Below are 17599 nucleotides of genomic sequence, written 5' to 3'. Positions count from 1 at the left end.
GATGAAGTTTTAAAATAACAACTTGGTCATGTTCTGGTATTTTTAGGTGTCATTTGTTCCAAGAAAAATGTGTATATATATATTCAAACAGCTTAGACTTTTTTTGTTGCAAATTAACATCTTATTTCAAATTTGCAAATATATTTCCAGTCAATTTGGGGTCATCAGTCTGATTATAGTATACATTCAGGTTTCAGGGAAAAGAAATTAACAATAAGCTATTGAACACCTTTTTAAAGTTAAAATATCCTTCATTCTTTTTTATTGCGGAAAAAAAGTATAAATGTATACTTTGTATAAAAAGTATAAAATAAAAACGTCAACATAGTTTGGAAAATGACTTGCCCTTGAACTTGACTGTAGCTCTGGAATTGAAGATTTGCTTTGACCCATGGCAGGTACATCAGAGATGCACATTGGAAACACATTCTTCTGTTTGACTAAGTCAAAAATGAATACTCAAATCCATCTGTGTCCTCTACCACCCAATTGTGTATGTTATTTACAATGGAGAAAGCTTCGTTGGAACAGGGCTGAGTCCCTGGATACTCAACAGAAGTTGCCGCTTTCCTTAACCTAGCAGAAAGCAGGATGGAAATACAATGACAAGACATTGAAAAGGCAAGGGAAGAACTCCTTTGTATTCTTTCAAATATAAACAAGCCGCCTTCTGGATGGAAAAGCAATGTTATAACCTTCTCCTTGATTGAAGAGCGTTCTCATTGCTTTTAGCTACTACTGGGTGTGATTCTGTACACAGAATCAAGAAGAGAGCTTGTTTTATAGTTTCCTCTTTTTCACTTGGGGTGATGTTATGTCAGGGTAAGCTTTTCTGCTTATAGAAGTTACGGATATATATTTAGTGTAGATTTACATAATGGCGTTTTTGTGTTCTGGTCTGGTCATTCCTGTAGGCGAGGGCCTGACTTCATTTCAGTGTGCACTGAAGGCATTTTTAATGATTTGTAGTAGGAAGTTAGCTAGGTAACAGGGCACTGCTAAGCTAGTAGAAGTCATGGTTTCAGATTTTGAGGAGTTAAACTTCTTTTCTACTGAGCCATCCTCTGGTAGAATTTCTTTTTTTCACCGGAAGGATGCTTTTGTTGATTTAGAATTTTGGGACTGACTTTTTAGCCTTGCTAAAGACTTCTTTGCTTAATTTTTCAAAGTCAGTGTCTATCATATTTATGTATCAAAACCAGAATAATACTTTCACCCACCATTTGTTTATCTTAACATCTCTTCACTTAGCTTATATACTCCTTGAGTGAGTCTGTGTAATCGTTTCCGTTGCAAAAGGCAGTGGAGCTTCAGTCCCTTGGATGTTTTAGAAGTCTATTGTGAAAAAGTAATGAGAACCACTTGTTGCTGAAGAGCAACTTATAAGAACAATAAAGGATTTATTAAGAACAGTTTGTTATTTAAGAAATTGATAGCCTGGCTCCTACAGACAGACTTCCTGCCTTAATTTTGGTATCATGCATCATCATGATTTAAAAATTACTTGGAAATGATGTTGCAATGACAGGGGATGCAGCTGGGGAAGAAAAAGTGCACTGGGCCAGATGGATCATAACGTAGATTCTATTCCTGTGTCATGACTAAAGTAACTTTGTGTTGCATCATGAGAATGTAGTTTTAAGGTAAATGTTGCAAATTGCGTTTGCCTTTGGGATCTTTTTCAAACAGTAAAGAAACAATTGGTGGACTCTTGCATCTACTGAGCTTTATGAGAGTAAATGGACCAATGGAACTTAAAAGTTTCCTACAAAGCTAACATAATTTTTACTTTGAAGCTATTTAAGGGACATTCTAGTCAGTCATTCTTTTTTATGTTTGCTACAGAGTTGGTGAGGATTTTTGGTTGTTTTTGTTTCTTTGTTTTGTATTGTTTTCTTTTAGTAAGGCATTTCCTATCTATTTGATTAAAAATCTGTGTGAAGTCAGGCTGTCTCAGTAGAGTTGTGGCAGACATGATTTTATTATCAAGACACCATCTCTGAGTTGTCTCTTTTTTGCCTCATAAAATCAGAAATATTTTGTAGCGCAGTATCTGGAGGTCTGTGAATTGGTCAGCTCTGTGTGCTCCCCAGCCCCCTTGCTAGCAGGGCTGTCTTATCAACAGTTATAAATATCTAATGGGTGGGAGTCAAGTGGATGAGGCCAGGCTCTTTTCAGTGATGCCCAGTGACAGAGCTGGGGGCAGTGGGCACAAACTGAAACAGAGGAAGTTCCATCTGAACACAAGGCAATACTTTGAGGGTGACAGCGTGTAGGAGCAGGCTGCTCAGAGAGGTTGTGGAGTCTCTTCTGGAGATACTCAAAAACCCGCTTGGACGCTTTTCCTGTGGAACATATTTTAGGGAACGTGTGTTAGCAGGGGGTTGGACTGGGTTATCTCCAGAGGTCCCTTCCAACCTCTGTGATTCTGTGCAACATCCTTGGCTTTGTACAGCAAATACCATTCTTTGTCTATATAAAATAGTTACCCAGGTTATGGAATCAAGGTCTTTATCAGCCTTTAAATGGAAGAGCAAGTGTTCAGTACTTTGACAGCTATGTTTCTTTCACTAGCTTTTTAGGAACTGAAGTTAAGCTCTCATCAGAATAGTTTTATGTTAATAGAAAAATTCTTACGTTGCTTCAGTTTCTTGGCATTTTTGTGCCTGGGATGCCATGAAAGTGTTGATTTCTGAGAATTTCCAGAAACAACAGGTTATATCTAATCTGTATTTCCAATGTTGAGAAACAATTGCATTTGTTTTATATATATTTTGTACTGTGCTGCTTTCTACAATGTAAAGAAGCGAGACCTGAGAGGTGCAGTTCTGTTTATATGCCGTATCGTGGTCAATATGGTATTATATGATGATTTTCTTTTCCTAGTATTTTGTTTTAGCTAAGCATGATGTTGCATTTAAAAGGCCACAAAACTGAGCATTCCTAAACTAACAAATACCAAAGTTAAGGTTGGCTGTGCAATGTCCCTTTTTTGCTCATGGAATTTTGAATTCTGTGATCATAATCTTTTGCAATAAAGACTTGTTTCAGTCATCAAATGGCCTGAATGACATTAATGTGGAGTGGCTTCTCAGTGTTCTGTTTTTTCTTCATTGCTTACATGTGGGCTTCTTGCTTTGTCTGTTGTTTGCTGTGGAAGTTCTGCAGTAGGGACGGAACTATTGGTTGTTCTGTCGCCATTGTCTGTGATACTCATCCATATAATCGCTGATAACTTGTTGCACCTTGCTTAGATTAGAATTGTTATTTTTTCCATTTTACAGATTGGAATAATGGGGCTTAGTGGTTAAAATCACAAAGATCAGTTAAATGCAGTGTGTGACTTTATTTTTGTGTAATTTTTCAAATATATTTATCTTTCGTATGTTCAAAACAACTTCTACAGACTTCAGCTGTGATTATAAGTAGCTGGCGTCTTTGCAGGTCATGCCCTGAGATCTTACACCCAGGTCTAGGATCTCACATCAAGAACTGAATGTGAAGCATACACGCTCTGTGACAGCCACTTACGATGACATTTCACAACTTGCGTACCATTGCATAATATCTGAGGGACAGCGTCAGAGATAGCATACAGCTGACTTAACTGCAGATATTTTAAATCCTCCTTCCTTTGTTGCAATCCTGGTTTGCTTTATCCTGTAGAGCTGGATGTAGAGCTTGAATGGGCAAAGTCTCCTTCCCTACCTTTGCCTGAGCAAAGTGCATTGAACACCATATATCCTTATTGTAATCATAAATACTGTATCGTAGATAAAGGGATCACATTTGCATTAGAGTAAAATGATAAAAAATTAACATGGTATGCCTTAAGTCACGTTTTAAGTTAAGAACTCATCGATTGTATAACCTACAGTTGGGTCTTTTTTTTTTTTTTCAGATGGTCCGGCAAAATGGATGCTGGAATATTTGAATATATACTAGAAGGAGAAATCTACCTTTTTAAAATTCTGAGAATCTAAAGATTGATACTTCTTAAGTGCTTTCAATTGGATAATTTAACTAACTTACTTATTCTAGTTCAATATTAACTGTATCTTGTTGATTTGATAGCTGTATTATATCTTTCTAGTTCTACTTAATCTTGTTAACGGTGTTATAACTTCGGTGCCTCTTTTCCTCTTTATGTAATCAATTCATTATTAAATCTCATTTGTTTTAGTGAATCAAATGAGTTGGGACCTGTCAAATGCGGATGACTAAATGTATGCCATCTTGTCAGTATAAAAGTCTCTCGTTATTGGTCTTTTGTTAGCTACTTTTCATGTGGCTGGCCTGCTTGGGGAACAAAAGATACTTGATTTTGATTTGTCCTTTCTTTGTCCGTTTTTTACAGTAGTCTCTTCTTGGATAACTTGATAGCTGAAGCTGGGCCTAAAAGTGACATAATATTTCTTCTTTTATGCTGCAGTGGAAGAATTTGCTTTGTACCTCTGCCATTTAATGATTCACTTTTAAGATGTAAACATTTTAGCAAAATTACCATTACCACTCTATAGATTATATTTAGGTCTGGATTTCTGTTTTGTCAAACACTCTGATAAGATGGAGGATGGATAGAAAAATAATCTCTTTAGTTTTAATCCCAATAAAACACAGAGTGTTTTCATGCTGGTAGAAAGCCTGCAGTGAAATTTGCATTGTATGTCTATTTATCTTTTTTATTAGAGGAGAGCATTCCAGGTTCCTAGCTTGACAGTTGCAGTTTGTAATTATCTCAGCTTCTTTTGCGAGTTGTGGATGCTTATGCATTGTCATACAAGAAAGAAAAGCTTGCCATTTTATGTTCATCATTAATAAAGAACCATCAGTAGAGGTTTTTACTGCTTTCATTTCCATTTTTGTTTCCATAAATATAGCAGAATATATTGTATGAATTTACGCTGTGGTTAGCTGGGGTGACGAGCGCCTGATATGAAAACATGAGTTAGCGTATTTGGGGTACCTGGTATCTCAAATCATTACCAAAGTATTGTCTCCTCGCTGGTACATTGTTTTCCCATGCATGAAAGTGTTCAGAGTACACTGTGCTGCAAAAAATGGAGCATATTCAAGTATGCTGATTTAGAAGGATGTGTAGTTTTGCACTACAGGACTGTATATTGGAACCTTGCTAATTATTCACATGCTTTTCTACAGCTTTGCAGTTTATTATTCATGGTATATGTTAAAATAATAATGTCCATTTTGAATGTGTATTTTGATATTTATGTCCGTGTTACAAAAAGGAGGTGATCTAAGTAGTTCAGCTCATATGTTGCACATTTGGAGGTGGATTTTAGAAGCACTGTGGCGTATTGTTACTTGTGATTTTTGTGGTGTATAACAGAAATAATGATCAAACTTCTGAAAGTTTAGTCATGAAAAGGACTGTATACGTTATAAAAGGTATTGTCTGTCTACAGGATAGCTTTTTAAAGGCTTCTCACCGCTTTTTTCTGTGTTAAATAGTTGAACCATTTTTAGCTGTATAAAAGACAACACGTGGCTGAAAATTAGAGGGGAAATGGCAATAAGCATTGCGCTTCTCTCTTGCAAACAGCTGCACATTCAGTTTCTTTTCAAATATTAACAAAGCTAACTTATACTTTATATGTCATGGGTTTGTTCTTTGGAACTGAAGGAGCGATTGCTTTTGTATTCCTCTGATACAAGGAAATATTACACGATCAGTGTTGGTGTTTTAATTCTTTTTAAACGGGTGCTCTATCCACTTCCTCTCCTTGCAAATAGAATCTAGCCCCCATTGTGTCAGAAGGCATGTTAGGAATTGCCATATCTTAGTCAGATTAAGGGAAACTTTTGCTACAATGTAGTAGGAGGGGAAGAAGGAGAGAAACAAGGTGGCTACCTAATTGCTACCATATCATATAAGGAGAATGGATTCGTTTCCCAAGGTTGCAGCGGGATTGCTAGGTACAGGGGGGAAGGTCCGTGTTTACCCTGTAAGTGCTTCTTCCTTTCCCTTCTCACAGCAAATTTGTACCTGAGATTAAAACTGAAAAACATGGATGGGTCATTCATGAGAGTATGATCGGACAATGTTACGCACTTATTCCCAGGCTAACAGGAATTGTACATTAAGGTGATGGATGGAAAAAGCTCCTTGTTTATGATGATTGTGAAAGCTGCGCTAGCTACATCTCCATTATGGCTATTACCATGATGGTGGTTTTGTTAAGTAGTGTGTACATGGGAGAATTTTGAACTATTACTGCATTTAAATCTGTTGTTGCTGGGCAAAGCTGCAGGCACTAACTTCTGTGGAGCTAGAATCAGAAGTCTGAATTCAGGTACAGATAATAACTTCTTTTGGGGGTTAAACTAGTTGATAAAATTACAGGAAATCCACAAGGAAGTAGAGATGTGTTCACACTACCATAACAACTTTGATGTATGAGATAGGCCTCACGGTTGTTGAAAACTAAACATGTCTTGCATATATTTGTGTGCAACACTGCCTGCAGTATGCTAGCCCCTGGGATCTAATCATTATGATATGGCAACTGGAAGATTCGTGGCGGAAAAGTTTCTAAGGGAAAAAAAAATGCAAAATGACAAGCCTCTGTTTTAGTGTTTTGAAGAAAAGGAGCAGAGGAACCTTTGCTTGTAGCCAGAGTTCAAGAGCTTGTAATGTACATCCTTAAGTACACCTTTCAGTCTTCTTTGATTTTGCTGGAGAATTTGAGGTGTCACATTTATAGAAGGGGGAATAAAGAAATAAAAACTAAAACTTACAGGTCATTTTTAAGTATCTACCAGGCAGAATTGCTATCAGGTAGAATTGCTGTTTGAGAAGATGCTCATAGTTTGTGTTTGATGTGCATTTACAGTGTCCATATATGGGATTTGGTTTTATGATAAGGAAGAATGCCAAAGAATTGCAGAGCTCATGAAAAAGTAAGTGATGGGTAAACAAGACTTTTTGTGCTTTTTTTAATGTATGTATTTCTGTACATACATGCACATTATATTGCTAGGATGGTTGTACCTTTCTACTTTAAACCTGTTTACACAGAATTTGTTGCAAGTAAAATTGTCTCACACCTACATTTTATATATTCAGAAATAAGAATTGCAATACGTTTTCCATATTTTGCTGCGCAGGTTTCCAGCTACATTAGAGTGTAACAGTTCATCTGATTTATGTCTAGATGATTCAGAGATCTGTTCTGTACAGTTGTATTCTTTGGGAGGGGTTAATGTATTTCTCAGTTTGGGGAGATTTTCTTCTTTTATCAATGTAAGTATGGATTATCATGAGGGAATACTGCAGTGATACAGTTAATTGTTTTTAACCTTTTTCTACACCATGGTTGAATTCCTGCTTCCTCTTTCCTTACCGGTATGTAAAGAATCCACTTTGATTTAGCAGTATAAAGAAAGGCTTTAATTAGCTTTGAATTCATAACTCTTATGTACTCTTATTAAGAATATTTTATATATGTTATGCAACCCTAATTCTGCAATGAAATAGGAGATCAAAATTTCATACAAAACTGTATTAATCTTACAACATGATGGATGGCTTTTTAACTAACCATGTAATGGATATTTTTTCACTGTTACCGCTTTTTCCATTTGTCCAGGATTGGCAGGTTTCACTCTTCTGTTTTTCCCTCTGCTTGATCTAATGACTGCCTTGTTTACAATGATTCCTTTCTTAAGGCTACATTCTACAGGTTTTCATGTTTGCTTGGAAGAGGAAGGAGCTGAAATCTTGTAGATTTTATCAATGTATACAGTCTGCATTTTTTTTTAGAGGTGTAATATGGAGTGTATGTAGAAAAGAGACATTATAGGAATGGGCATTTTAGATGTAGTAGTTGTCTGTGGTATAGAGGGTAGGATTTACCATTGTGTCACAGTTCTTGTAGGAGGTAGGAAGAGGAGTATTGTAGAGCTTGGTCCTTGTCATCCCATGAAAAGCCATGGGAGACTAACACAATCAAGCCAACATCTTTAGGTACTAACAGAGTGAAATGTAAAAGCATGGAGCTGTGAATCTCTCCTTTTCGTGTCATCTGTACCTGTCTTAACAGCCTGCTTAGGAAACATGTTTCTGTAGCCAGAAGCATGCTGGGGAAGTGACATCAGTTCTAATTGCCAAAGTATCAAGTGCCCATTTACGTGTCCTGCAGTACAAGTCCAAACAAGGCTCATCCTTGCAAATCTCGATCCATAGCAAAGTGCCTTGACTCTTCTGTGTTCCAGATTTGGACTTGTTACAAAATACTGGATGGGAAGTCTTGTTTCCTCTACATCTCTTTTTAAAGAAGTGCCTGCTGCTTTTCATTTTGCAGTGACAAAACATTGCTAAACACAGACTGTAACGGTGGGATTTTGTTTGGGGATTTTTGTTGCTTTTGCTGCATGTTCTGCAGCTCTAAACTGACTCAGTTATGACCCAAGGAATAATTGATAGGGATGAATTTCCAGAAATAAGCAGTGAACCCTAGGAAACCCATTTTTTTGACAGCTAATTTTAGTTAACTAGCTCAAGTTTCAGTTGGTGGTGATTAGGTGCTCTCAAACTGGTAATTTAGCACAATAAAAATGAGTTTGCAGAGGATTCATGCTATTGTAAGCCATGTGTAGTGGTTTACAATAGCAGTGTTGCACGTAGATTAAAAAAAAAATACCCTGTCATTCAGCCAATTGGCTGTGTGTTTTAATTCTCAGCATTCTACAATAATAATAAAACAGCTGGGGCAGGAAATTGGTCATTTGCTGGTAGTTAATGACTGATTTGTGTGTGTTTGCCATCCTTTACCACCAGCAGAACTGAACAACGTTATGTATTCCCTGCTCCTTTTGGATATGGAAATTGTGACTGAGTCATGGAAATTTTAGGGTATGACCTAGTCTATTCAAGATTTGAGAAAATGTTTCTTGCTCCTGGTCAAATTATGCTTTATTACGGTTAGTTAAATAGAGATTAACTGTATTGTAATGTAGTTTGGGGGGAAGGGGAGGGTATTAAAATACATGTTTGCTATTTTTTTTTAAGTTCTGGTAAAGTAGTTGTAGTTAAACTTTTTATATTTTACCTGTTTTTGTCTTGTGTGTTCTCCTCTCACCTCTTATTTTCAGCCTGACTCAGCAAGAGCAATTCAAAGCACAGCAGGGCACAGGAACAGGAGTGTCCCCAATGATCATGAATTCTGCTAATAACAAAGAAGTGGATATCTTACGGATGCTTACCAAGGCCAAAGATGAGTATACTAAGGTGAGATTTGCTATCTCTAAAATCTGAGCTTTTATTTTTGATGATACTGTGATGCTAATTTACTCAAAATTTAAATTTTAAAACATATTTTTTTTGTTAAGTAATTTTCCTCGAAGTTAAACTGATTTTTGGACAGAATGCTCTGACTTTTTGTGAAAGGGTGTCATTTTGCAAAAGTATAAATGTTTTGTCAGAAATTTCTAATGATTGGAAATAATTGAATTCTGTCAACAACTCCTGAAAGGAGAACATGAATGAGATCGGTCATTTGTTGAATGCTAGGGAGTAAGAAAAGTGTAAATTAGCGTTTGTTTTGACCTTTAGAGTACCTGTGCTTTCAGTACCTGAAATTTGTGACCACTTTTAGGGTGAAGTATTGAAAAATGCTGATAGTTTCTGTGGTTTGCACAAATAATTTACCTTAGGGAAAACCTTTAACATTGACCTTTAGTGCCTTTAGTTGTAGATGCTGTCTAATTTAGACGCTACTGGAAGTAAATGAAAAGGTTAAAATCTCGTATGATCTCGTATGCTGCATTGGTCTTCTGAGGCTTCTGAACAACAAAGTAACTAATGGACTAATAACATTCTCTATTATTGGATAATCAAAAATGTTTTACTTTAGGGAATAAAGATCTAATAACTTTAACTATTTATATATATGCTGCAAATTGTTTCAGAGCCTGTGGGTTCCTACTGCTGTTTCCTTTATTTCATGTGTGTTACCATGCAGTAATAAAGGTCATTACGTGTTTTGAGTGTGGAAATACGTATGTTTTAAACATAAGCATAACAAATAAAGAGAGGGAAAAAGTTATTTTTCTGAAATGTGGATTGCTATCTTCAGATAATAACTATTTGAGTTATGGTAACATGTATGCCTTTTTAATGTAAGTATAATTTCTTTTGAAACTGGGACCTCCTTTTGTCTGTAATAAGGATTTAATGTATAGTCAACAAATGCTTCCAGCTCGTGGTATCTTATTTTATTATTTTTAAACTGAATCAGTATCTAGTCTAGGAATAAAAATGATTTGATTGCTAAAGCGTATCATAATATAATTTTGTTTAATGCCTTAAAAAGGGAAAACTGGAAAAACATTAGGCTGTCATTGGATTCTATGAGAAGGATGTAGAACATGTTTTAAAAGTTAACTTCCACTTCTACGTGAACACACAGCAAATCGAGATCAATGAAAGGAAATTCTAGAAGATCTGTGTTAAATAGTTTCTTGATTATTTTTTTCTGCAGCTAAGTTCTTCACCAGATTTGCATCTTACCTCATCTTTAATCTTTCTGCTTATAAGGAAATAACATGAAAACTTTTCTGTCTGGGACATTAGTACTATTATCTGACTTCTTATGAACTGCATTTGTGCTTTTTCTTGCTTGATTTGTAACGCAAAATTAGGAAGGACATGAAAAATTAAGGCAGTGACAGCTATTGTTGTATTTTATGTCAGTATGTTCCATAGCAATTGTGCTTTTTGACTTCTTATGTCATTTACTTCCTTGTCAACATATGTCTTCAAGTTTACAATGCTAACATGCTGAAATCAGGTATGAATTATGTTGTTCTTCTTTCTGAATTATATGTGGTTTTAGAAAATAAGGTGCTTTAAATTGTTGTGAGCCTTAAGATAAGAATATCATTTTTTCCAAGCATCTATGGGATTTTACTTAATTTTTAAGCCCTAGGTTATTATTTTTAAAATCTGGTGAGAAGAAGTGCTTTTAGGAGGCCTCATCGTGATAGCCAGGCAGATAAACAGTTGAAATGCTGCTAGGGTACAGAAGAAGTACACCAAAATGTGTTGCTCCTTAACCATTGTGCCTTGCCTTGTACTACAAGATAGAGTGGTTTTAGCTCTAAGCTACACAGTTCCTCTATAGCATCCACCCATTTAATTCACTGTCCTTTGATGTGTTAGAGGTCAGATTAGGTGCACGAGTTTTGTCTGGTTGATGTGACCAGAGTAATTGAAGCTTCTCTCTTCATCACTGAGGACACACAAACATTTGATAAGAACATCTTGTCTGGTAGTGAGCAGAGGCCTCTTGGCTTTTATTTTTGCTGACTGCTTCTTCCCTGTCTCAGCACAATACTCCAGTGGTACTGCCCTGCTTGAACAGAAATATAGTTTCTGTGGTTTCAGTTGTCTTCATAGCTTTTGATTTGTTATCAGTATGAAAGACTTGATAGTAGCTTATCACCTCCCCAGAAGGCCTGTCTTTCTTAAGGACACTGTGCTGTACTCAGGCTGGATGATGCAAATTGTATGCTGCTATTCTTGAATGGTCTGAGTTGGGTCTGAATGTCTTGCTTAAGCAGGGATCTTTCTGAAAATCCTTGCTGCTACTGCTCTCTTTGAGATGGTTCTTGACCTCCAGCTTTTCTCTTCTTCAGAGCACCTTGTGCATTTTTGTGTGTCTGTTCTCTGATGTCTTCTTGTGGTTGCTTTACATCAGCTAGATTGAAATCCCACATTTCCAGGGGTTCTTAGCTCTACATTTAAGTTCCTGCGGCTTCAGAGTTCTCTGTGTTGCTTTCCACATAGCCACCCATCTACAAAGCTCTGCTAAATCCCATCAAGTCTTGGCTGACAGTCTTTTCCTGATATCAGGCCTTCTCGCATCTTGTTTTTGTACTTGAGAGGTCTTTGCAGCTTGTTTCTCAGTCAGGTTTCAGCTACAGACCAGCTACAGATGAGGATATGATATGGCATTTGCTTCAGGAGAGCTGCACTACTTATGTTACCATGCCTGACCATTGTCTAATTCCTTTTGTCAATGTCCTGTTCAACTTGAGCTTCATATTGCACAGGTAGACTGTGAAATCTTTCAGCAGAGAGCAGTTGTTTGGTGTAGTCAGAGACATTTAAGGCAAATTTGCCGAAGGCATCTTCAGTGAATGTCTTTCTTCTTTTTGATTAGTGTTTTCCTTTTTAATGTTGCTTGGTCTTCAGAGTGATCTTAGAACTTTTTAATTTCGTACACATCTCTTGTAGGAGCATAACTTTGAACAAGCCTCATGACTAAATGACTGACCTCTGAAGCAGAATGTGGTAGTTATTAAGTATTGTAGCACATCAGTACTCTGCTGTTTCTAACACTAAAGAGCATGTTGACATTTCTATGAAAGCTGCTTTTTGCTGTTTGATGATGATGGCAGATTGTATCTTTTTTTACCTGTCCACCCAGCAGTGGCTTAAATGTCAGGCTGGTGTTCCTAATTTACTCATCAGCTAGGCCATGCTGCCAGTGTGCCAAAACGACCTTCTACTCCGAGCTTCAGTAGTAGAAATCAGAACAGGGCTTTTCTTCTTCAGTTTATACTCCTATATTGGATACCAGCCTACTAGCCATGTTATCAAATCACAAGAACTATACCAAATCAAGGTAAAAGTCATCCACTGTAGTAGTTTTTGTATACTGCTATAGTTTGTATTTTCATTTTGCTGATGAATTACGTCTAAAAAAAATGCTCTTACAGTGGTAACTTTTAAACACTCCTACTTCTCATTTATATATGCTTAGTTCTGGTACCATGTAGTCTATGGCAGTGGTATCTGAGGTACTCACGATTTCTGAAGAATTCAGCTTATTAAAATACCCTGGAGAAATAAGGGCCTAATGCATTTATTGAAAGTCTGCGGAACTCATGAAATATATAAGAGTATGTCATACATCATGTTGGAGAAGTTTATATAGATGCTTACGTGTTTTTTCCCCAAAAAGCCACGCTGAAAAAATAGCAGTAAGGAGGCATATTGAAGAAAAGGCAGCATCCTGTAGAAAGAGAACAGTCTGGGAGGGAAACGATATTTAATCTTACTGAGGTGTGTGTTTGTTCTGTATAATATCATAATGGGTTAGGGTATGTCCTAACAACAACAACAAAAAAGAATGATATCCACTTGTATTAGTGTAAGTCAAATAGTGGTTATAGGAAGCAGTTATTAGAACTATCAAAATTCTTTACTCTGATAATTAACAGGTAGGATATATTTTTTCATTATATATAATTTTCATTAAATGAATGAGAGACAACAAAAGTCACTCGTCAGAAACTGGCTGAGAAAGCGAAGTAACAAAGTGATTTAAGAGTAATTCAGCCATTTGTCTTAGTGTGCTTAAAAAAAAATCCTCAAATTCAAGGATAACAATGTGTCAGCTGAAATGAAACAAAAAAAATAATTTCTTTGAGCAGTGCAGACTAACCTCCCTTGGAGTTCTTGTGCTTACTGCTTATTGAGTGATATCTGGAAGTTCTGTCCAACCTCGTTTGCATAAAGGAGGTTGTCTAGAGACATGTTAATTCAGGTTTTGAATATCTCCATGCACTTTGGGCAATCCAGTTGGTATTTGAACAGCCTTATAGTATAGTAAAGTTTTTTTTCTTAAGTTTGAACAGAATTTTGTATATTCCATATTTTGCCTATTGACTTTTATCTTCACTGGCCTAACTTGGCTTTCTTTATTCCCTCTCATCAGGAATGTATACCCTGAGCTTTCTCTCCTGAAGACTAAGCAATCTATACTCTCTCAGACTCTCTTTTGAGCCATCTTCATAGCCTGTCAGTGGAGTCCTACTGATATATCTGCGTCTTTCTTGCTCTGGAAAGCCCAGAACTGGACACAGCGCTCCAGCGCTCAGTAGACATAGCATACACTAAGTAGAGTGCTAAGTAGAGCTGAATGATCACTGCCCTTAACCAGCTAGCAATACTCTGCCTAATGCAGCCCAGGATGCTTTTGGTTGTCTTATGTTGGCTCATGTTCAGCTTCAACTGGTGGTGTTCCCCAGGGGTCCATCTTGGGTCCAGTACTCTTTAGCATCTTAATCAGTGATGTAGATGATGGGATTTAGTGCACCCTCAGCAAGTTTCTTGATGACACCAAGATGAGCAGTTGCAGTTGATGGAGCAGAAGGAAGGGATGCCATCCAGAGGGACCTTGATAAACTCAGAAGGTAGACCCTTGTGGACCTAATGCAGAGAGACCCTTGTGAACAAAGCAGAGTGTGAGGTTTTTCATTTGGGTCAGGGTAATCCCATATATGTATACAAAATGGGAGAAGAACTCCTTGAGAGCAGCCCTGCTGAGAAGGGCTTAGGGATTCCGGTTGATGAAAAACTTGACATGAGCCAGCAGTATGTATTTGCAGCTTGGAAGGCCGGTGGTTTCCTGGGCTCTATCAGAAGAGGGGTGGCCAGCAGGGTGAGGGAAGTGATTGTACCCCTCTGCTCTGCCCTTGTGAGACCCCAGCTGGAGTACTGTGTTCAAGTCTGGGGCTCCCAACATGGGAAAGATGTGGAGCTTTTAGAGAAAGTCCGGAGGAGGGCCATGAAAATGATCCAAGGGCTGGAGTACCTCTCCTATGAGGATAGGCTGAAGGAACTAGGCTTCTTCAGCCTGGAAAAGAGAAGGCTGCAGGGAGACCTCATTACGGCCTTCCAGTATTTAAAGGAAGTTTATAAACTGGATGGAAATCAAATCTTACACAATCTAATAGTGATAGGACAAGGGGGAATGGTTTTAAACTGAAGGAGGGGAGATTTAGATTAGATGTCAGGGGGAGATTTTTTTACTGAGAGAGTAAGGAGATGCTGGTGCAGGTTGCCCAGAAAGGCTGTGGATGCCCCATCCCTCAAAGGGTTTAAGGTTGGATGGTGCCCTGGGCAATCTGTTCTAGTACTTGATCTAGTGCAAGGGGGGCGGAACTTGATGATCCTTGGGATCTCTTTCAACGCAAGCCATTCTATGATTCTTGTCTACCAAGAGCCCTGGGTCAATTTATGCAAAGCTACTTTCTGGTCATTTGTTCCTAGCCTGTATTGGTGCATAGGGTTATTCATCTTCAGTGTCCTTTTGTTAAACTTCATGATGGTCCTCTGAATGGCACCACAATGACCTGATCTACTGACTACACATTCTCATTTTACATCCTCCACATGCCTGCTCAGTCCCATCCAGTTAAGTCATTAGTGATGTTAAACAGTATTGACCCAAATATCAAGTCCTGGGGTATACTACTAGCAACTGGTCCCCAGTGGGATTTCATGCCAACAGTATTTTGAGTCCAGTATACCAGACCATTTTCAGTCCTGTCTGCTTACCTAGCCTGCATTTTTATCTTCAGTTTGCATCATTTTTGCATCAGTTTGTCTTTCAGGATGTTACGCGTCAAAGGCTTTGCCAAAGTCAAGCTAAGCAATATCCACTGCTCTGCCATTATCCACTGAGTCACTCGTCTCCCTGTAGAGGCTATTAGGTTGATCAAGTGTGATCTTTCCTTTGTAAATCTATTCTGGCTACTCCCACTCACTTTATTTTCCTTAACATGTTTAGAAGTGGCTTCCAGGAAGATTTCTTCCATCACCTTCACAGAGACTGATGTGAGGCACACTGGCCTGAAGTTCTTCAAATACTCGTCTTGCCCTTCCTTGAAGATAGGAGTGATACTTGTTTTCTTCTAGTTCTAAGTTGTAGGTAGCTCTTAAAAAATAAATAAATCTTCTCAGTTTCTTGATTTCAGTCATTTCTAGAGACAGTGACTTCCGAAGTAGTGTTTTCTTTTATGCTGACAATAACATTTCTTGTATACCCATTACTTTTTAATTTTGTTGACTAGATTGGGCAGAGAGAAACCAGAGGAGGTTTAACAAGAGCAAGCGTAGAGTCTTGCACCTCGGGAGGAATAACAGCATGCACCGGTACGGGTTGGGGGATGACCTGCTGGAGAGGAGCTCTGCAGAGAGGAACCTGGGGGTCCTGGTGGACGACAGGTTGGCCGTGACCCAGCAGGGTGCCCTGGTGGCCAAGAAGGCCAATGGCATCCTGGGGTGTATCAAAAAGAGCATGGCCAGCAGGTCAAGGGAGGTGATCCTCCCCCTCTACTCTGTCCTGATCAGGCCTCACCTGGAGTAGTATGTCCAGTTCTGGGCTCCCCGGTACAGAAAAGAAAGGGATCTCAGGGAAAGAGTCCAGCAGAGGGCCACAAAGATTAGTCATCTATCTCTGCCTGCTCATTTATAAATGCAGTTATTAATCCTGTAATATTTAATAAGAAAATGTGCAGATTCTACAACTTGATTAAATCTTTAATTATTTTTCTGTGTGAGTATACAAGTTCTCACGTCATGGAATGTTTATGTAAAAGAGTTTGAGTTTAAAATTTCAGTTTTTAGCAAAAAGCATTTTAAATACTCTTTGTGTGCACATAAATCCTTGTATCTAGACTACTTGAGGCTATTAGAGGACTAGCTGACCCCTGATACAGGGAAAACATGTCAGATTGATTTTATGTTAAGTGCAGGACAAGCAAAAGATGAGAACTGAGTTTCAAACTAAAGGGAAGCCTTATGCTCAGAAAACCTTGGAATCAAGTTTTTATTTTTACCTTTTTTTTTTTTTTAGAAAATCAGGTTGTATTTACAGTTATTTCAACAGCATAACACCTCATAATCAGTGCTACAGCTGTCACTTTTGGTAATTGAATCCCTAGCTTTGTCTGGATTTTACTATGGTAGAGAACTAAGGAAAAAGGTGCAGTTACACTTACTAAAAACACTGGTTTTCTGTTTCAGTGTAAGACCTGCTCTGAGCCAAAACAAATAACCAGTTCCTCTGCAATCTGTAACAACCCCAACCTAATCAAACCAATTCCAGTGAAGCCTAGTGAAAATCAACATCAACGAATATCTCAGCAAAGCAAGGTAAAGTGTTGTGTGTGTGTTCTGACTAGTGTTATTTTAATCAAGTCGCCAACTAGGAGTACTTATTTAGATCAGGTTTATGCAAGAATTAGAGGTAAAACCACAGTAAGGATTTTTTTTTAAATGCTAAACTAACCTATTTATATGAAAAGTCTGCTTCCATCTCCATGTGATGTGGAAGTTCTTAAATTACAGACATGCCATCCTGATGCAGCAGAAAACAAAAAACAAAAAAACTTGTTTTTCAGTGTTGGGATGCTGCTTTGATCCCAAGCTGGTGTAGTCAATTGCTGAACCACAATTTTTGTTCTTTATCTTCAAGGAAATTTGGGTAATATAAATAAGAAAAGTCTTTTGATACATCTTCAAACTGTACCATATTGCAAAGGCTGAATTCAGTCAACTGTGACAAGGAGATGCACAAGAAGAGGCCTTGCTCTGCACGAGGGGAGGGTTTTGTCCTTCATTAATGTTGTACAGATGGCTGGAAGGGTAGATGCTCTTTTATGGTATTTAAAGTGAAACCACTGCTATCTCTCAGATTCACTGTTGTTTTTTTTTTTTTCACATTAGCAGCTTGACAACTGTTTCCTTGCCCTTCTGATGTGACTGAACTATTAGAAATTTTCT

General features: G+C 37.8%; 1 protein-coding gene across 4 annotated transcripts in view; it reads left to right on the top strand.

Moving 5' to 3' along the window:
• DCP1B (decapping mRNA 1B) overlaps positions 1 to 17599 on the top strand; it is a 42224-nt gene that overhangs the window by 13602 nt on the left and 11023 nt on the right. For all 4 annotated transcript variants that reach the window (XM_021390031.1, XM_021390042.1, XM_021390050.1 and 1 more), the window contains exons 4-6: positions 6855 to 6921; positions 9115 to 9250; positions 16841 to 16969. In XM_021390031.1, coding sequence (XP_021245706.1) covers positions 6855 to 6921; positions 9115 to 9250; positions 16841 to 16969 — 332 coding nt within the window. The remainder of the gene's footprint in view (positions 1 to 6854; positions 6922 to 9114; positions 9251 to 16840; positions 16970 to 17599) is intronic.

Source organism: Numida meleagris, chromosome 1 (genome assembly GCF_002078875.1).
Source record: "Numida meleagris isolate 19003 breed g44 Domestic line chromosome 1, NumMel1.0, whole genome shotgun sequence".
Lineage (NCBI taxonomy): Eukaryota > Metazoa > Chordata > Aves > Galliformes > Numididae > Numida > Numida meleagris.
Note: the sequence above shows the minus strand (reverse complement) of the source record. Positions and strands in the feature narration are given on the sequence as shown.